At 29.7% G+C, this 19,734-nt stretch overlaps 4 protein-coding genes across 8 annotated transcripts; 1 reads left to right on the plus strand and 3 right to left on the minus strand.

Moving 5' to 3' along the window:
* Positions 1–4: 4 nt before the first annotated feature.
* On the minus strand, positions 5–1,631 carry Dpck (Dephospho-CoA kinase). Its single transcript, XM_076441154.1, has 3 exons — positions 1,284–1,631; positions 773–1,064; positions 5–685 (listed from the first exon to the last, which is right to left on the minus strand). The coding sequence occupies exons 1-3, from the start codon at positions 1,429–1,431 to the stop codon at positions 382–384; spliced, it is 744 nt and encodes a 247-aa protein (XP_076297269.1). The 5' UTR covers positions 1,432–1,631; the 3' UTR covers positions 5–381.
* On the plus strand, positions 1,589–16,133 carry Haspin (haspin). 2 transcript variants are annotated; one of them, XR_013010710.1, is made up of 11 exons: positions 1,589–2,334; positions 2,398–2,707; positions 3,052–4,702; positions 5,180–5,440; positions 5,525–5,675; positions 5,745–5,918; positions 5,982–6,249; positions 6,327–6,479; positions 6,564–6,706; positions 6,780–13,405; positions 13,507–16,133. XR_013010710.1 is itself a non-coding variant. In XM_076440748.1 (10 exons), exons 1-10 carry the CDS (start codon positions 2,141–2,143, stop codon positions 7,048–7,050), a joined length of 3,576 nt encoding a protein of 1,191 aa, XP_076296863.1. In that variant the 5' UTR covers positions 1,589–2,140; the 3' UTR covers positions 7,051–16,133. The 2 variants fall into 2 exon arrangements, 1 of the variants encoding a protein (XP_076296863.1); XM_076440748.1 differs by having other exon boundaries at positions 6,780–16,133.
* LOC143217030 (uncharacterized) lies at positions 7,435–13,973 on the minus strand. Of its 3 annotated transcripts, XM_076440720.1 has the most exons (23): positions 13,671–13,973; positions 13,447–13,599; positions 13,147–13,381; positions 12,852–12,904; positions 12,706–12,786; positions 12,384–12,629; positions 12,210–12,314; positions 12,064–12,132; positions 11,841–11,990; positions 11,581–11,754; positions 11,071–11,491; positions 10,871–10,995; positions 10,558–10,777; positions 10,184–10,450; positions 9,704–10,106; positions 8,977–9,625; positions 8,771–8,903; positions 8,551–8,690; positions 8,290–8,457; positions 8,035–8,209; positions 7,804–7,954; positions 7,663–7,738; positions 7,435–7,571 (listed from the first exon to the last, which is right to left on the minus strand). In XM_076440720.1, exons 1-23 carry the CDS (start codon positions 13,878–13,880, stop codon positions 7,476–7,478), a joined length of 4,500 nt encoding a protein of 1,499 aa, XP_076296835.1. In that variant the 5' UTR covers positions 13,881–13,973; the 3' UTR covers positions 7,435–7,475. The 3 variants fall into 3 exon arrangements, with proteins under 3 accessions (XP_076296835.1, XP_076296844.1, XP_076296853.1); XM_076440729.1 differs by lacking the exons at positions 7,435–7,571; positions 7,663–7,738; positions 7,804–7,954; positions 8,290–8,457; positions 8,551–8,690 and having other exon boundaries at positions 8,041–8,209; positions 10,871–11,491; XM_076440738.1 differs by lacking the exons at positions 7,435–7,571; positions 7,663–7,738; positions 7,804–7,954; positions 8,035–8,209; positions 8,551–8,690 and having other exon boundaries at positions 8,296–8,457; positions 10,871–11,491.
* On the minus strand, positions 14,118–19,501 carry Par-6 (partitioning defective protein 6). 2 transcript variants are annotated; one of them, XM_076441026.1, is made up of 5 exons: positions 19,104–19,501; positions 18,731–18,962; positions 17,974–18,101; positions 17,611–17,889; positions 14,118–16,977 (listed from the first exon to the last, which is right to left on the minus strand). In XM_076441026.1, exons 1-5 carry the CDS (start codon positions 19,161–19,163, stop codon positions 16,669–16,671), a joined length of 1,008 nt encoding a protein of 335 aa, XP_076297141.1. In that variant the 5' UTR covers positions 19,164–19,501; the 3' UTR covers positions 14,118–16,668. The 2 variants fall into 2 exon arrangements, with proteins under 2 accessions (XP_076297141.1, XP_076297136.1); XM_076441021.1 differs by having other exon boundaries at positions 17,974–18,104; positions 19,104–19,492.
* Positions 19,502–19,734: the final 233 nt, after the last annotated feature.

Below are 19,734 nucleotides of genomic sequence, written 5' to 3' on the forward strand. Positions count from 1 at the left end.
GGTGTATAATTTCCTGTTCCATTTTATTGTTTATTCCATCATTATATGTCTATAACACTTTACATATAAAACAATAGTTTTGACGTTTTGACATATGGTACTGTAAATGACTCTACTTAATCGCAATCTTTCATTGACATTAATATCTTGCTATTAAAATAACTAAACAACAAATATCTATACAGCACAGAATAAGAAACCTTAAATATTTCAAAACGAAGTGTAATACTATAAGTATTGATATTTTTTAAATATGTTCAAGTAATTCTACAATATATTGAAATAACTTATGATATACTGCTCTATTGGTAAGTTTGGTAAATGCAATACATCAAGCCTCCCTCCAGCCAACTGTCATTTGTATTTCACGAATGCGTGAATTTATGCTATAGTTGGTAGTAAACGAAGACTTCTGTGTCTGAACCAGTATACACCTGCTAATAAAATGGTGCAACAAAATCCAAGTAAAAGACGCAATTTCCAATGATATTTGGAAGACCTTAAAACGTTAATGACTTTAATAGTTTGTTGTCTGGTATCTTGTTCAGTACCAGAATTTTCAATAACAAAGTTTGCCATGTCTGCTTTCTTTTCCAATGGCATTTGTGCAGCAACTCTCAGTTTCGCTTTGGCTTCTGTAAAACCTGTTCTTTCCATTAATCGTTGCAATTGCAAATCCTCCTCGCTAAAATTAAACAGATATTTATTGTGATATTTAATAGCGTTTTCTTTTCATATACTATTTTTAGTATATTCACTACAAACATCTCACCATGTTACAACAATTATTTTATGCAAGTAGTTCAACATGTGTCCTGTTTCAAAAAGTAATGGCAAATCCATAACTATGAATTGATGACCTTGTAAAACATATTTGAATGTTTGCCAGTATATTTCTTTATATATGTCTGGATGAGTTATAGCATTTAATTTCTTTCTCATTTCTATATTGCTGAATATTAAATCGCCAAGCTTAGCTCTATTAAGTTCGTTTGTCTCTAAGAACACTTCTGGACCGAACTCTTTTCGTATTTTGTGCCATGCTGGTTTTCCTGGTTCTACAACTGCAATCAATTTTTGGAATGTAAAATTAGTATACATGAATATTATAATAATAGAAATATGCATATTTCTATCTATTACAAAAATAATTAATTACAAGAAAGCTACTTTCTACAAACAAGAATATCGAAATAATTGTGCAATACAATAATTCTATAAAATATACAAATGTCATGTTTCGATAATTACTAAAAGAAATTTTAAATAATTTCACTTCTAACCTTTTCGTGCAATTTGATCGGCATCAATGACAGGTACACCGCATTCGCGAAAAACAGCGGCAACGCTACTTTTTCCAGTAGCTATTCCACCTGTCAAACCCACTATAAACATTTTTTGATATCTGTTCCTATTTCCTACGTCAGTCATACAAGTCCTTCTAATTAATTGGACATTGTCATTCAACGTCGTCAAATGCGGTACTATTTAAGATCAGTCATGATAAGATAGTATTCACCAAAAATTTTTCTTTATATAATTTCGACCACATTTTATATGCATCCAACAATGACAAATAGGTTACTGAATCTTCCTTATTCCTTTTTCCTTATGACACAGACTAAAGAGTAGGGATGAGTAGGGATCAGTAGGGATACAAGAGTAGGTGACACGTGACACTCCGGGCGGCACCTTTGATGTCGCTCAAAAAATATTTAGAACAATTTTGTCACTTGTAATTATTATTATTATTATTATTATGTATATTGTGGTATCATAGTACAATAGAATTTATTTTTATGTATAAATTATATATATATAATGAAAATACAAATAATATCCTCTCTCTGGTAATACATGTCGCAACCACGGGGTCGCAACCGTCGCAACGATATTCCGCGATGTTCGCCATCTTTAATTTCAAAAGAAGCGCGTGTTTACTTATAACGGATATGTTTACAGAGATTTGAATTTACATTTTTATTGTGTTAACTTTGGTTAACTTTGTCTTTATAGTGTATGTTCACACGATTTTATATGAAAACATAGAATATTCATATTATCTTCGAAAAGAAAGAACAAAACAAGTCTTATTTACATATGTATATTCATAAAGTACTATAAGAAAGAAGTTATTAAAATGTATCGTAAATTACCAATTCGTACCTATGGTAAAGAAAAATGCAAAGAAGTTACAGTTTCATTAAAAAAATTACATATTCCCGTAATAAATATTTCGAAAGAATCGAGTGTGATTGAGTTGAGTGATAATAACAATTCCGTGTTTTGTGATCCTTTCGACACAACGTTTGACAAACTTCTGAAAAATACCAGGTAATTTATTTTATTGATATCATGGTTTTGATCCATCTAGTTTCTAACTTTTTCTGTTTACAGAGCTTTGGAACAACCATCTAAATCAGACACTACCAAAGCGTCGAAGAGAAGTAAAGGAAACAGTTCTGTTTCGAGTAGTAACGTATCTTCGATAATTGACGATAAATGTTTATTGTATAAAGACACGGAGGCAAACAATGTTAGTAGTATCTACTTATTTCGGCCTCGCAGCCAAGAAATTGGTCTTGAGGCAAGCAATGTTAATATAAAGCATAACTTAAGGAAAAGACCACAGAGAAAGGTCAAGGTGAAAAAAAAAATTGTCAAAAAACATATACAGGAGAACTCGCCAATAATTGGGAAGACTAGAGTAAGTTTGATTGAATGTATTTAAATATTGCTACGAAAAGAAAGTTCGTAGCATCTTCAAATTAAGAATCTAAGATAAAATTAAGGTATTCATATGTTTATTCAATAACACAAGAAGTTGCCTCGAAAATGGCAAAAAGTAATAGAACAGAATGGAAAATATGTTATTGAATAAATCTATGAATAAATATCTGGATTTTAGCTTTCAATTTTAATTTACAAACACTACGAACTTTCGTTCTAACCCAATAGTAATTGAATTTGATTATAAAGGAACTGTAATATCTGTTACGAATGTATTTGTACTTGAGAAAAATTATTAATGGAAATCTTTCAAACGACTAGGTAAGAGAACATAGTATTTATAAAAAGAAAGTATACAAAGGAAAGAGAAACAAGAATGTTCATTCTATAGAATTGTCCTTAGAGTTAAAAAGTAATGACAATAATGATACAAAAATATTGGATCAGAATACTAATATGAAACAAAAAGAAAGAAATAACAAGGGAAAGATATCAAAAGAACAATCAAAAAGTGTTGAAGTTATTGAAGCAAACGTTGGCAATTTAAAATGTAGTAACGTGCCCCTAAAAAATTGTTTTGTCAAAATAGAACATCTTGAAGCATCTTTATTCGTGAAGCCATTGCATTCTATTGGAAATGTAGTTAGTAGTACACCTTCTAGTAAACCAATAAGACCTTCTACTCATATAATTACTTTATCACCGATTCCTATTACATACAATAAAATATTCAATGAACCTGTAAGATATACACGTAACAGTTCAGTTAGTGTGAACAATACAAACTTGGTTTCTTCGAAAGATGTGCAGTTAAATACAAATGTGTGCGAACAATCTGACACATCAAAAGAACATGTGTTAAAAGAAAACAAGAGAAAGTTGTTCGTTAAACGAATAGATGCATCGGATAGTAGTAAATGTAGCTTAAATAAATTGGGAAGATTGCAAAAGGATAAGAGTATCCTTTCAATTGAATTGAGCTGTGTTAGCATGACACAAGAAGCATCTGAAAAATTCTGTGATATAGAGGAAAGTATTTCAACAAGTAAGAAGAAAGATAAAGATCTGTGGAATGAGCCTCCTTTATTAATAGATGAACATGTAATAACAAATAGAGAACAGAAAAAACATCTCAATTTTTCTGTTGATCCAGAGGGATCACGTTCCTTATTTGACAATACAAATGAAGACGATAAGAATTCATTATGTAACATTAGTGCTAAAAATAATTTAATAAATAACTATAAAGAATTAAGCGACACAATGTGTTCTGATGTTACAAAGTCGTGTAAAACATCGGTTTCACATGTATACGATAGCGAAATAGAAGAAAAATCATGTGATGTATTACCAACAAGTAAACTGCAGGGCACAAATATTTCACTTGATGCTGAAGAGTGTAAATCAAAGACTGAAGGATTAGATGTTGAAAACTTATGTACAAGTACATTATACGTACAAAACTGTACAAGTACATCCAAGGAAACTAAAGATTTCAGTACGATAGATGATAAATTAAATGCAAACAGTACTATTGCAATTAATAACAAAAGTAGTAATGCTCTTGAACCTTGTATAATTTCGTTACAACTACAAGATCCGTTTAGAATTACAAGAAGAAGAAAACAATATCGTAAATGGGAGCTTGACTTAGATAATATTTCAGAAGATGTTACTAATAGTTTTCGATTGAAGAGAACTAGGCTATCAGAGAAAAGAGTAACAGATACTAGAAGAACAAATCTATCTAGAAAAACATTAAAATCATTAGAAAATATACAGGAAACATCTATCCTTAATATATCGGCACAAATAGAGAGACCTATATATCTGAAGCCGGGAAAGTCATGGACAAGATCATTATCTATTTTGAATAATATCCCAAGCGAATCAAATTTAGATAAATTATCAATTGGAAAAGGTAAACAATGGAGACAAAGTGTTATTGACGTCTTCAATATGCAAAAAGAAGGTAATTGTAAAATATTTACATTTCTGTAGAGAGAGAGTATTCTTTAATATAATTTTCAATATTATGCGAGTATTCTTTAATATAATTGACAATATTTGAATTGATGAAAAATTTTTTACAGTTTGCATTAGTGTGTTTACAATATCAAAAAAGCTGGGATATAACGTGTAAAAACATTTGAATATCATTCCTTTTTATATTTGACAGAACAAAATTCTATTTTGTGGTTTATTAACCTGTAACATTAATATCTCAATATTTTTCATATTCAAAGTACATATGTGTTTATACTGTACTTGTTATATACTTTTTTTTACACATCTTTTTGTAAGCAAATATTTTGTGACAAGTATACATTTTTAATATAAAAATGCGAAAAGATTTTATAAATGGGTAGGCCCTATAATTAATGTATGAACAAATAACCCAGATTTATGATTACAAGATTGATTATTGAAGTTTTTTTTTTATGTGCAGGCGTCTTCCACAGTTGTATAAGAAAAACTGAAAGTGATAAAAATCTGCAAGCAAGTCATGAGACAATCAGTCAATCTGAACATGAATTGATTAATAAAAAAGGCAGAACCTGTGATTCTACGAGCTTAGGGCGTCTTACCAGAAGAATATCAGTACGTGTTGTTCCAATTAATAAGACTGTAAAATCAATAGAAGATGCTTCATTTCTTGAAGTTTATGGTATTGTTCCTGTGAAAAGTCAGAGATTTACATTATTAAGTAGTAAGTTAATTTGTTACTTTGTTCAACTAAAGGTGAAATGTGGAATAATATATTTCTGTAAGATTCACAAATATATTTTGATAGATCCTCGAAAATCTTCTTTGTGCAATATTCAAAATGATGATATCGATGGTCACATTACCGACGAATATGTGATCTCACCAGCAAAAGAAGTCATCCTTGGAAGATGCCTACAGCAAGATTTTATACCATTTTCAATATATTTTTCAGATTCGTGAGTATACACGTTTACCTACATTGTGAAAATATTTCAACATCTGTCAATATAATTTTTATTTACTAGATACTTGAGTCACTGTCGAAAAATTGGCGAAGGTGTATACGGTGAAGTTTTTCTTTATGAACTCGGTGATGAAAAGTCTGTTATAAAAATTATTCCCATCGAAGGCAACGAATACGTCAATGGAGAGCCGCAAAAGAAGTTTCACGAGATACTATCAGAAATTGTTATTGCAACGTAATTATAAAGTTGTTATGCAACGTAATTAGAGTATCGATGTTTAATTAAATACATTTTTAGGGAATTGCACAATCTGCGATTTAATACAAAATATAACACGGACGGTTTTGTAGAAGTAAAAAACATTAAATGTCTTAAGGGAGAGTATCCAAAAAAGCTAGTGGACCTTTGGACTATTTATGATGAAGAGAAACACTCTGAAAATGATTGTCCATCTATGTTTAACGAGAATCAATTATATATTATTTTAGAACTTGGTCATGGTGGTCAAGACTTGGAGGCATTTGTGTTTCCTTCAGCAGACGAAGCTTATGCTTTATTCATACAGGTTCGAATATTTCTTAATTATGACTTAATTAATTTATTCTTTAATTATATTTACACGTTTATTTACTACTACTTTAGGCGGCATTAGCTTTGGCAGTTGCGGAGAAAGCTGTTGAATTTGAGCATAGAGACTTACATTGGGGTAATATATTAATATCTCCAACAACTGAATCTCATGTACACTACAAGCTAGGAAAAACAAAAATTCAACTTGTTAGTAAGGGCGTAAAGGTACATCAATATCGTAAATTATTTTTTCATTGAAAAGCAAAATATTTTGAAATGAATTCAAATATCAGGTTTTTTTTGTTATAGGTGTCTATCATAGATTTTACACTTTCAAGAGTAACATATCAAGGATGTAGCGTATTTAATGATCTTGCATCTGACCCTAGTCTTTTTACAGCACAGGGAGAATATCAGTTTGAAATATATCGTTTGATGAGGGATAAGATCAAGTAAGTATACATGTACAATTTATAATTTTTACAGAAAGTATTATATTGAATACTTACACACGAATTATTTCAGAAATAATTGGCAAAAATTTGAACCCTATTCAAATATTTTATGGCTACATTATACTTTGGATAAAATGATTACTGCAGTTAGATATAGAAAAAGAAATTTGAAAATTCACAAAAATGGTATAGTAAAGTTGAAAGAATTGAAAAATGAGATCTTGTCATATGAAAGTGCTTTTGATTTTGTATCAAATTGTCGTAGCTTTGAAAGCTTACTATTTACTGCCTCAGAGTCCGAACTTGTATCGGCTTTAAAAGAAGAGATGGTTATTGCATGATGTAAATCTATGCATACAGCTATCATGCAAGTATAAAACTTTTATAATTTTAAAATTCTATAACTGTTCCTTCAAGTTACAATCAAATTTTTTTTCCATTTATTTCTTTTATTATAACTTCTACATAGTCTGTTAAAATGTAATTATATTTTAAGAATTAGAAATTCGAAAAAATTTATTTATAAAAACAATGTCCTGACAAGTAATTTATTGTGAATAAATTAAATTTCAATTCATAAATTCGTGTTTTTGTCCATTTTATTAGAAGTTTATAAACTGTTGTCTTGAAAAATACTCCTTTAAAATTAAAACTTGTACAAACCTTAATGCAGTAAATGCAGTATTGCAAATATAAAAAGTACAAAGCGGCAATTTTTTTTGTAAAAAACAACTTATTCAGTAACAAATATTTCTTTTTTTTAAATTCAGTCCGCGTGATAGGATTTTGGACAGTCATAATTATTGCTCATTTTGTGATACACACTACACTGATTAATGAAGTTCCACCTTTGCTGATCAAACTGCAGATAAAAGTATACAACCAGATAATAAATGTACTTCACATAAAATATACTAAGATGCAATTAGGATTTTTAGGAAGAATAAACTTACAGTACTGTCTTTAACTCTTTGTTTTTCTTGTTCATATTTATTTTCTAATTCAGGAATCTTCCTATCATCAACACATCTACAATATAAAGTCACAATGCAATTATATAGTACTTATAAGACGAAGTAATACTAATACATTACCCATAATCTTCTTCTAAACTTAATTTGTAATCTTGTGTTTGCTGTACTGAATATTTCGGGGTTTGACTTGTAAAAATAAATTGCCATTGATTTCGTAAGTATGAATTATTTTCATCTCTTAAAACTGTCGAATCCAATTTATTTGGCACTTCTTTTAAATTGAAACTCATATAAGTTAACATGTTGGAACTAGATAAATATGAAAATCACCTAAATACATTGTTGAATTACCTTTTTCGTATATATTTGTATGTTTTTGTGTTTCGTTAAGTTGATAAAATTCTTTATGCACGTTATTCTCGTAAAATTGTCGATGTTCAGCTTTCATTTGAATAAAATTTGAGTCGTTGTCGATAATCATAGTTATGCGTTCATAGAGTTCCATTAATTCCTTCATATCCAATGACTAAAAGACGAAATATGATTTGTATTGAAAATAATATATATATATATTATATATATATTGCGTATATATATATAACATACTTGTAACCAATTTTGGGAATCAAATGTTCTTTCATTATTCATATCATCTTCAAATCGTTTTTGTAAGATATCAACATATTTTTCGTGCCATAAACGATATTTATTTAAACTGCTGTCATAGTTCTTCTTCATTATTGTTATCTTACCTTGGTATTGTTCTGTTTGCGACTATATAGTATTTTTAAATCAGAATAAATGAATTTATCATGTAGTATATAATGGAATGAAGAATTAATTAAAAACTAATATAATAATAACTACTTTAAGGTCAATACAAAGATTGGTGTTTTCTTGTTTTAAATGACTTATAGTATCTCGAAAATCTCGTATTTCAGAATCTTTCATTTCTATCTGTCGGAGGAGCTTTTGATATTCGCTTTGATAGTCTTTATCTCTGGTTTCTAGATGTTTCATTTCATATTGTACATTTAATATCCGTCGTCATATAAAAGATTTAATCGTTGAAACATTGCATAATTACCTTTTAGTATTTCACACTCTACATTCATACTATTACAAAGTTGCTCATTCTGAACTTCTTCTATCTCATTTTCCTTCATTTCTTTTTTCTGATTTCTACTTGACTTCAAATTTTCATTTATATTTTGATACTTCTATAAATAAAACGAGCATATTAGTAACAAATAAAATAGATAAGAATATAACATAATAAATCATTTTATTAACCAAGTATTCATCTTTCAAGTTCTCATCAGATTGCTCATTCGATACGTGTTCTTCCAAATCAAATAGTTTGCTGAAATTAAATATTTTTTCATGTATTTTAGTAGACAAAGTGTATAATCTACTTTTTAATTTTTCTTCAACTGTTTCAGTGTAACGTTTAAGCGACAGTTCAGAATTTTGATTTTTCAAATATTCTACATTTTGTTTCAATTTTTCATTTTTACGCTCGTATTCACTCAAATTACTATCAGCTTTTTTAGTGTTGTTTTGTTCAATTACGAGTTGCGTCTTCAAATTATTCAATTCAGTCTTTAATTTCTTCTCATTTTTGTCTAATCTTGCAAAATCTTCTTGCAATGAGTATATCATATCAATCTTATCATTTTGTTCGTTCAAAGATAAAATTGTTTGATTCAATTCGGAAAGTTTATTTTCAGCGTTTCTCAATTTTTTATTCAGCAGAGTATTTTCATCTTTTAAACTTTCAATTTCGCAACACTGTTCTGCCATTTTGTTCTTATGTTCAAAAATCTCTTTGTTAAAATCACTGTATAATTGTCCTAATGTATCATCATTGCTAGAAATCGTTGTGTTTGCTAATATAAGTTTCTTTTTCAAGTTAGAGTTTTCTGATTGTAGATCCAGGAACCTGTAATAATAAATTGCACTTAATTAATTGAAGCTAATGTTCACACAGAACTATATTATATAATATAATATATATTACTCCATTTCTATTTCATGTTTTTCTTTTCCTGCTGTATCCAAATACAGTTGAGATTCTTTTAGCTGTGTCGTTTTTAATTCTAATTCTTTTTCATAATTCTTATTCTGCGATTTCAGTGTATTATAATCTTCGTTAGACTTGGATAGTTCAATTTCAAGTGATCTTTTTTGTTCTTCTAACTGTAGAATGAACTCATCTTTCGCACAAAGATCCATTTCTACGTTTACTAATTGTTCTTTAAGGAGTGCATTGTTCTCTCCTGCACGTATACTATCTCCTTCACCTTTTCTAGCATACTGTGCAACTTCTTCCTTCAATTCAACAATTTCTTCGTTTTTCTTCTGCAGTTCTTGTTGCTGTTCTTCTATTTTTTCGAGTATTTGCGTGCGTTGGTCACCAGCACCTTGTCAATAGCATTTTCAACCATTATCTCAGTAGTTTTGAAAAATAGAAGAAAAAATTTTTTTTTTTGGAAAGTACCTTGAATAACTGCACGCATACTACTAATGTAGGATTTAAAATATGATTTAAAGGCTTCATCAATTCGCTTATTTGATAAATTATTTTTTTCCACGTATAATATTGCATTCAACAATTGATTTAAGATTGTCTTAATAAATTCGATGATTTTAATTTGAATTTGGGACAAATCATTGGGTAAGTGTGTCATATAAGTTTCGTATTTCGTTCGCCTTTCATTAAGTAAAACATCTAATTCCGAAATTCGTTGTTTCTTCAAGGCTAAATCTGATAAAAGAAATAGCATAAGTATATAATATATTGATATTTAGTATTTTATAAGTGTACATATTTAGTATTAATAAACATTTTATAAACATAAAAATGGATAACACCTTGGGAATCGTTAATAGCTGATTCGGTCTCTTGAAGCATTTCATAAAAATTGTATATTTGTTTAATCATCAAAGGCCGTTCAACTTCAAGGTATACTTGTAACTTTTTAGTAAGAAAGCGTAATTTGAGTATAAAGTGTGAAAAATATTCAAGTATTTCTTTATCAATTTCATTCATGCTATTCTTTTTACTTAATTTGATGATGTAATTATTGTATTCCTAAAATGACAATTATACGATTACGCTCATTGTCTAAGAAAGACAAGTTGACTGAAAGAAAAGTTAAATTTTTAAGTTTGTCATCGATAATACATTATCAGCCATTCCATTGGATGAATGTTCACTATTAACAGAGTTGGATATGTCCTCGCATTCTATTTCATTCCAATTACATTTATTTTGTCTCACATTTAATACAATTATACTATCCTTTCTATCTATATAAAACAAATATCTATTAATAATCATTATATATATATTCTTCGTAAATAAGATTGAATTAATAATCTTACCTGTGTTTCTTGTATTTACTTCTGATTCGCATTTTAAAATGTCTGAAATCATATTTCTCAAACTCTGATTGAAATAAATTTGGTGTTTATCGTCTTCTACGGAATGTTTTAAATTTTCGATTTGTTGCAATAGATTCTGACGTTCTATTTTATAACTTTGAAATCTTGTCATGATAACATTTATATTGTACAATAAATGATTTGCTTCTGCAGTAATATCTAAGTTGCAGTTCTCACAATTATAAACATCTTCACAAAAGCCATTAAATTCTTCCAAGTTATTTAAAGCGTGCTTTAAATTATTGACGAATTCGCTTGTTTCTCGTTTCATTGACACAAATTGTTGTTCATACTGAGAAATTTTCATATTTTTCTCGCAAATTTCCGTTTCTAAACTTTCTATCATGCGTTTTGTGTTTTCCTAATTATTATTGGACAAAGTAGTTATAAAATAATGAAGTATATTTGCTGTGTTGATATAAATAAGGCAGAATAATAATGTATATATACCTGTTCCTCATAAGTAACAGTAGTCTTGCTTATCAATGCTAATAATTGTTTGATTTCTTTCTCTTGGTCTGCAAGTATGCAATCTTTCTCATGTTGTACTTTTTTTAATCGACTTAATGCTAAATCATATTTCTCCACTTTCTCAGATAGTTCCTCCATTTTTTGTAATTTTTGCTGTAATGTAAAAATAATAAATAAAATTTCTTAGATTCTTAGATAGATTGTACATTAATATATATTAATTACAAGCAGAAACTAACTAAAAGTAATTCTCGGTCCAATCTTAATGTTGACGCTTCTTCAGCATATAATTTCAGTTTCTCTATTTCCTTCAAATGTAAGTGACAACTTTCACATTTTTTACTCAGATCTTGTTTAAGCTGGTTAATTAGGTATTTACAATTATGTAGCTAAAACAAACAGTATATATACAATATTGAGTAGTGTACAAAGTATATATATATATATACATATATATATTACCTTTGTTTTTAAATCTTCTATTTCACAATTATATTCACGTTCTATCTGAATCAATTTATCGCGCAATATCTGTTTAAGAATCATCAGATATTGATTACCTATAACGCTATTACAAACTATTACAAAGGAGGATATAATATACTTGCTTCAAGATTTTCTTTTTGAGCATTTATATAGTCTTCCTTTTCTTGTAAAGAAATCTCTAATTTTTTATTCAACCCTTGTACTTCATCCAACTCAAGATCCCATGCCTTTAAAAAGTATATATGTATGTTCATATATAAAATGCAGAAATCGTCTATTATTATAATGATTCATACACGAAGTTTATGCTTCAAAGCAATAATCTCAGAGTCTTTCTGAATAATAATGCTTTTATCAGATTCCGTTAATTCACTATTAGACTTCGACAAAGTTCCAATGTCCTGAGAACTTCCGCTACAGGATGTGTCGCATTCTAAGCTATCTTCTTCGTAATTATTTGTTTCAAAATTGATTTTATCTGATTCCATTAGATTATTATCTTCCTCGCTAGACTTATATGTAAATGATGTTTGTGACATTGCCTACACACACAACAGTATTCGCATAAATATATTATTTAAATAGTATAGTAAATAGTATAATAGCATATATTCATACAGATGTAGTTATAATTTTATTTAAATATTTGTCAACTTGTCCATCAAACTGTACTCCTACATCGTGCGTTTCTTGTTCTACCTGTATTAGGAAAACGTCTATTAATGAAAAAATTGCAGCACAAAATTATAATATAGTTTTCATACTTGTAAAGCTATATCAATATATTCAACCCATCGCGGTGCCCTTTCAATATAATCTGTAAAGTAAAAATCTAAGTTTAAAGTGGAATGAATGAAATTACAAATAATATTGGGTTGGAACGAAAGTTCGTGGCGTTTATATAGATTATAAAATTGAAAGCTAAAATTCAGATATTTGTTCATAGATTTATTCAATAACATATTCATTTAATTTTATCTCCAATTCTTAATTTGAAAACGCTACGAACTTTCTTTTCAACCCAATAGTTTATAAATTGTGGATAATCATTTACTATACCTTCAGTAAGGAGTGTTCTAGGATCAGGTCTAAACTGTGATACTAAGGCATGGTTACTCTTGGATGATTGCGTATTGAACGCAGTTAAAGAATAAGGGCGCAATTGTGTAGATTGATTGACAAAAGTAAACTTATCATTATCATTTTGGAAATTTCTTTCGGTAGGTAGATGAATTGATAAGCATGAATTTGAATGAACTATGGGGACTGATTCCTTGAACTTTTGATTACGTTTCTACAAAGAAATATGAAATGTTTGGTAACTATTAAACATTCAAATATACGTAGAAAACAGCTCACTAAATTTTGTAATTGTTCTTCTTGTTTAGGGGTAAGTTTTAAACTTTTGTACTTTTGCAGCTCCTTTTTAACTATTTGTAGTTCAGTTTGTGTATGTGAATTCAGTCGAATTATATTATCGACAACTACATTTACTGGTATTATTTTTCCTATCTGCAAGAACAAATAATATTATTTAAATTCAGTCTTGATACGTCTGCGTTCGCAATTAAATATATACATACTGAACTATCGTGTTCATTAAGTTCACGAAAATAACGCGAAGTCTCCAAAGAATTTGGACTCCAGGCTCTAATATCTGAACAAGAATCATGCAACTTTAATCGACCTTCCAACCTTTTTCGTGGCAGAACATAATCACCATATGTCAAAGGTATTCCAGTGTTCGGTTTACCAGCTAAGAATATTCGGGGTCCATGCTCCGCATACGACATGTTCTTTACTCGTATTTTTAACTGATTCTCTCCAGTTTATACATTTATTACTACTATACATATAACTGGAAGAGTCAAATTTGTTTATTAGAAGCAAAGATTAATTTACAAAGTATACCGTATTACTCATTTAATCGTATCTATTTATATTCCATAGTTACCACAGAAAAAAAACAATGTTTAGCATTATTAGTATGTAATATGTAATATAAAGGTGATAGTAATAAAATTCATCTATTTATACAATAAAATAGTTTATTTTATAAGCTGCCATTAAAAAGAGTTATGTCATTACAAATAAGTAGTATGTTTTGTAATTTTCAATAAGTTTCTACCGACGTTACAAAATACAATGTGCATGCAATGTAAATCTCGTAACATGTTTCGATTACATGAGATATAGAAATTATATCAGAGTGACTATACATTTCAATTAAGAACTCACCGATATAACAAATATATTTACTAATACGTGTATACTTTATTTAAGTACAAAATGCTACCAATTTATAAATGATTAGACTGCGGATTTTATGCATTTATGACAAAAATGGGCACGTACAATTTAAAACAGTGGAGGTATTAAAAAGATTTAAGGCCACCAGTATATTAGTTTTACTTTAATAAGATAATTAACAAAAGAATGAAATTTTTACATGGTTCCTGTGTCTAGCAATCAATGCAAACATTTTTTATTTTGCATAAAGATCCGCAGTCTAATAATGATGAAGTACATCATTTTTTTTTAATTGAATCAACATAATTTTCTACTTACGACTATGTACTAATTTATTTCATAACATTGTAAAATGTTATCTTTCGTACACGAAGTTATACAAGATAAATACAACTCTTACAAAATACTATATTTCATTTTTTGCATACATGTCACTTTCAACATGGAATTCAACCCGTAATTTTGATAATAGTTGCAATGTAGAAATATATTTTTCTGTGATTCTCAACAACTAAAATATTCGAAGATTTAAGTCTACAATAGAAGGTACATAATTGTATAATAAGATTTATATCTCTTTCATATGTACATATATTCTCTTTACCGGTTTATAAAGCAATATGATCAAGCGAATGTGTACTTGTTTCGCTGTGTAGCTAATAAGGCTCTGTATGTATCTCTTTAAAATAATAATACATATCAGTGCGACACATGGTTGTATTTTTCTTGCACTATAAAAATACTATGTAAATGGAATGCGATACAATCTATCACAATCCAGTTGTTATAGTTATAGACGGAACGGTGAAGGCACAATTATGTAAAGAAAATATTTTACATGTGTATAAATATGTTTCTTATCTTTTAAAATTCCACTTATATCTAAAATTTGTAAAGTACATTATACTTCAATATCTAGTGCTCAATTAGACAACAAATAACATTTATAAAAATGGAATTAAAATTCAAAAACTTCAACACTCTAAACATGCAGTGGAATAAACAGAATACATACACGAATAGACGTGTTTGAATGAATTATAATAGAATAGTTTCTACTTTGCAACTTTGCAAAATATATTTGGAATGATCTGTACATAAGGCCACTCGAGTTGCTTTTCTTATTATTCTTGTATTCCAATGAAATGTTGATATTGGCATACCATCCTTTTAGATTGCCCTTTATTATATACATATTTCCATTATTGAAGAAAGTCCTCTACTATTAAGTTATCGAACTTCGTTATCTGCATTATGTACACGAAAAAATTCATCAAGATCGATTAAAAGATGAATGTGTTACAAAGTAATCAATAAATTCCTAATAAATATAATTACAAACCATGTTTCGATTTAAGTAATAATTGTAAAACATGATGTAAAAAAGAAAAATAGGAAATTCTTGCAATATTAACTGCATCCTTAGCGCATTTCATTCTTTAAGTACACTTTAGGTTTCGAACGATAAGTACTAAAACGATATTTTAATACCTTAATAACATTGCTGCCTTCGAATAATACTTTTATGCACAGTCAATATTTGTATCACTATCTTCTTATTGGTTTAAGATATATTTGCGTATACTTCGCTCAAATAGTTCACATGAGAGAATTAAAAATGTAATTTTTGCATTAAAAATATGTTATTCTTCGAGTAAAACTAAATTATTACGTGAACAATCTATATCAAAGTATTACTGTTTTTCAATTTTAGTGATACTATTGGTTCTTAATTGTATTTGTTTTTTTTTTTTTAGTTTTTGTAATAATAAATATCTTTGTATGTTGCAAACAAATTCGGTATCTTAATACTTCTTGCATCTAGTATTAATATTTCCTTATGAAAATATTGGAATAAAGAATATACATTAAACAAATACTAACAACTCCGATCTTTAAAAAGAATATGCTTGCTTCGTTTTAGCTGCTCCATAGTAATACAAAAATTCAATACATGAAGCACTATTTTAATACATTTACCAATATATTCTAAACTGCATTTAACTTCAGAAGAATATGACCAGAGATAAATTGATGCATTATGTAAAATAATGATTTGAAGCTAATCATGTTGAGATGAGAAGCACCAGATATAAATCTTTTGAGAATATGCTACTCAACAGATTCATTCTGTGACATAATACATATACTAAATTGTTAAAATGATAACCACACGATTCTTCAATGCTTTACCTGCCTTTCCTTTAACTTGTTATTGTCATGTTATATTTTTTTACTTATTTCTAACAATTTTCTCATTACGAACGAACATATTAATTGTGTTCAGTTGAGCATGACGAAGTACAAATTAAAATTTGCACTACTTGCCATTTATAAATGTAGCACACCCTGGTCATGATTAAAATGATTTTGGTGATGGTGATGATGATGGTAGTGGTGATGTTGAGAAGTAGAGGTTGTTGCATCATCCTGCAAATTTACGCCAGTTAAATCCACAATTTCGTCTGCATCTTCGTCACTTCCAGTCGCAGCACTTTGCGTCGATTGATGACTTCCAGACGATAATTGACTATTACGCGAAAATGATCCACGTCTTGGAGCAGTTAACGCTGCCCGTTGATTGGCAGGTTTTACTGTTATTATAAGATTGCTAGAATTTGCAATCATCATATCGGTAACCTAACACAGCGAACAAATAAATTCAAATTGTATGAGTACATTGTTTCAACATATATCGATTTAAGGAACTAGACCCGTTTCTAGAATTACAAGGGGGCGGGATGTGCCTTCTCATTTCTCAATAATGCAAAGATGGGGATTTCAAGTAGTCAAAATTGCTAGATAAAAGATCAATCTAGGCTGCGATTGCCCTCAAAAGTCCTATTGGGTTGGCAAGAAAGTAATTTCGGTATTTTAAGGTGAAATAAAACCCAATTTTTCTATTCAAGCAATCAACTTTGATCAGTAAAATATTTTCCATCTTGTACGACAATGTTTCGCCATCTTTCTGGTAGCTTCATAATTCCGCGCTCATAGAACTTCGAAATGTTCCCAACATTGCGTTTTATTTCACCTTAAAATACCGAAATTACTTCCTTAACAACCCAATATTTTTAATTTGCATTATTCGAAAACATAAAGCTGCGCATGTAGCTATCATAAAGTTGCGACGGCTATATGCTGCCGAATAATGCGAATTACATTATAAATAAGAAGGTGCGTCCCGCACCCTTGCAATCCCGGAAACGGGAGCCTACCTCCTTAAATCGTTGAAGAAATAAAAACTGTAACTGGCTCTATAATCACAATTACCTGGTCCAGGGTTTTTCCAGCAACCTCTATGCCGTTTACTTCGAGGACTTCGTCGTCCACCGCTAAAAGCCCTGTACTTTCAGCTAAACCACCTGGTACCAATCTGCTGATGAATACACCAGGTACTTTTTCAATATGACCACCCGTGGAAGATGATACAATACGAAAACTTTCTCCATCCTTAATATAAAACCCTAATGGCTTATCAGAGCCATGTTTCAACAAGCGTACACGGCGAAAGGTTTCCGGTAATATATCCACATCGATTATTGCTGATACCTGGAATCATTAAAAAGAATTTACAATATAAATATATTTCGTACCTAAATGTATCTAATTTGAAGTTAAACACGTAAGACATACCTGCCTAAAATCGTGCGGATTTGAAATTGCTAATGATTTTGGTCTTCCAGGTGTGGAACCACCCAGAATGCTCGAAATTAAATTTTTGGGCTTTATTGTACCGTAGCCATTTATATCTTCCAGTCCATCTACTATCATATAAAATAGATGAATCACATGTGTTAAAACATAGATATTCCAACATCATCAAAGTACAAAGCGATATCATCAGTATTTTCGTATTAACCCCATGTACTATAATATCATGCATAAATAAAGCAAAATAAAAATTGTCTGTATCGATTGCAAGAAATAGAAATCAAATTGAATATAATTTCATTCCTTAATGATTTTAATAGAGGAGAAATTATATGTTGACATCTTCAATTTTTAAAATTTGCCAACAATTTTGAATTTCATCTACTCAATTTTGCTATAAATGCATAAAGATCCACAGTCTAGTCATTAGAGAACATATAGGCATGCAATAGACACAGATTTTTTCTTTTTCTAGGATATTATGATTAATAAAGAAGATCTGATCACGGTAACCGTAGAATAAACCATAGTGCAAGGGATTAATATAGGAATGGACAAATGTACATAAATATTTGCAGGCAACTTATAGAGGGTGTTCAACTAAGATAAAAATCAAAGATGACGATTTTGCTATATCGTTTTTGTTTCAATAGAAATTGAAACAAAATTGAAATGAACTCGTACCAGAATTATTTAGATCACTAAAATTATTTTCCATTCTGGCTATCTTGTATCTTACCCGTTCTCAGTATAATGATCCTTAGAAGTGGTTTCGCTGTGACCAACGCTCTTGCCAAATTATTGTCATTATTAATAGGTAATTCTTCACCATCGTCAGTTGGATCCTTATACCTAATCAGGAAGCTCAGATCTGGGCCTATATCATGTCTTTCAGCCAATGATTTTCTGAAGTCGTCGTAAGTAATAGGTTCATTACGGTTGATTGAAAATCGTATGCAATCAGAATCGAACTACAAAAGGGAAACGTAAGTAACAATATTAAAGACAAAAAAGGTACAAATATTTTGAAAGATCGTTTGAACGAGAATTTATCCTCGTTTCACGATAAAATCGTAACGCGAATGTATCGAAGCGATTAGAAAGTAGCTTACTTTGCTTTTCACTGCGACAATGCTGCTGTCAACTTGATGGTGAAGTTTGCTTTTAGACATGATCTTTTGAAGTTTGGACGTATTATGACCTGCTTATACGATATTAAAACAAATGTTATCCTTGCGCGAATTTTATCGTTGGGCCTCTATTAAATAGAAAATGGACATAATCGTGTAAACTATGTAGAGAAGACGTAACCTCGGACAGAGAAGATATGAGAGTGTTCACGCCCGGGGTCTTTTCTGCCACCACTATATCAGTACAGATCACGGTGTATTATATTTATGCATATGCAATTGTATGCAATGCATTTTTCTATCTACTGTTCTGAATTACCGACTCTGTATATAGACTCTATCGAAATGAAACGATCCGAATTCCGATTTCGAAATAAAATGCGTATTCAAATGCATCTATACAGGCTGTCTCAAAATTCCTTCAACATCCGGAAATGGGAGGTTCTTGAGATCATTTGAAACAACATTTTCCTTTGCAATAATGGCGTCCGCAGCGAAAAACATGGACCAATCAGAGCGCGACCTAGACGCGAGTTGACACAGTCGGCCAATTGACAATTGGCGCGCCGGCCGACTGTGTCAACTCGCGTCTAGGTCGCGCTCTGATTGGTCC

The sequence above is a fragment of the Lasioglossum baleicum genome, chromosome 2, assembly GCF_051020765.1.
Source record: "Lasioglossum baleicum chromosome 2, iyLasBale1, whole genome shotgun sequence".
Classification (NCBI taxonomy): Eukaryota; Metazoa; Arthropoda; class Insecta; order Hymenoptera; family Halictidae; genus Lasioglossum; species Lasioglossum baleicum.

What these genes read in the sequence shown, in the direction of transcription:
- Haspin (XM_076440748.1), top strand. Translation starts at nt 2,141, where the DNA reads ATGTATCGTAAATTACCAATTCGTACCTATGGTAAAGAAAAATGCAAA. An exon ending in TCAGAAATTGTTATTGCAAC is followed by an intron (nt 5,919 to 5,981) that starts GTAATTATAAAG and finishes ATACATTTTTAG; the next exon opens with GGAATTGCACAATCTGCGAT. An exon ending in CTTATGCTTTATTCATACAG is followed by an intron (nt 6,250 to 6,326) that starts GTTCGAATATTT and finishes CTACTACTTTAG; the next exon opens with GCGGCATTAGCTTTGGCAGT.
- Par-6 (XM_076441021.1), bottom strand. Translation starts at nt 19,163, where the DNA reads ATGTCTAAAAGCAAACTTCACCATCAAGTTGACAGCAGCATTGTCGCA. An exon ending in TTGTCGCAGTGAAAAGCAAA is followed by an intron (nt 18,963 to 19,103) that starts GTAAGCTACTTT and finishes TCCCTTTTGTAG; the next exon opens with TTCGATTCTGATTGCATACG. An exon ending in GATCATTATACTGAGAACGG is followed by an intron (nt 18,105 to 18,730) that starts GTAAGATACAAG and finishes TTTATATGATAG; the next exon opens with TAGATGGACTGGAAGATATA.
- Dpck (XM_076441154.1), bottom strand. Translation starts at nt 1,431, where the DNA reads ATGACTGACGTAGGAAATAGGAACAGATATCAAAAAATGTTTATAGTG. An exon ending in CGATCAAATTGCACGAAAAG is followed by an intron (nt 1,065 to 1,283) that starts GTTAGAAGTGAA and finishes AATTGATTGCAG; the next exon opens with TTGTAGAACCAGGAAAACCA. An exon ending in AAAATAATTGTTGTAACATG is followed by an intron (nt 686 to 772) that starts GTGAGATGTTTG and finishes GTTTAATTTTAG; the next exon opens with CGAGGAGGATTTGCAATTGC.
- LOC143217030 (XM_076440720.1), bottom strand. Translation starts at nt 13,880, where the DNA reads ATGTCGTATGCGGAGCATGGACCCCGAATATTCTTAGCTGGTAAACCG. An exon ending in ATAAAATTATAACTACATCT is followed by an intron (nt 12,630 to 12,705) that starts GTATGAATATAT and finishes TTGTGTGTGTAG; the next exon opens with GCAATGTCACAAACATCATT. An exon ending in TATGCGTGCAGTTATTCAAG is followed by an intron (nt 10,107 to 10,183) that starts GTACTTTCCAAA and finishes GCTATTGACAAG; the next exon opens with GTGCTGGTGACCAACGCACG.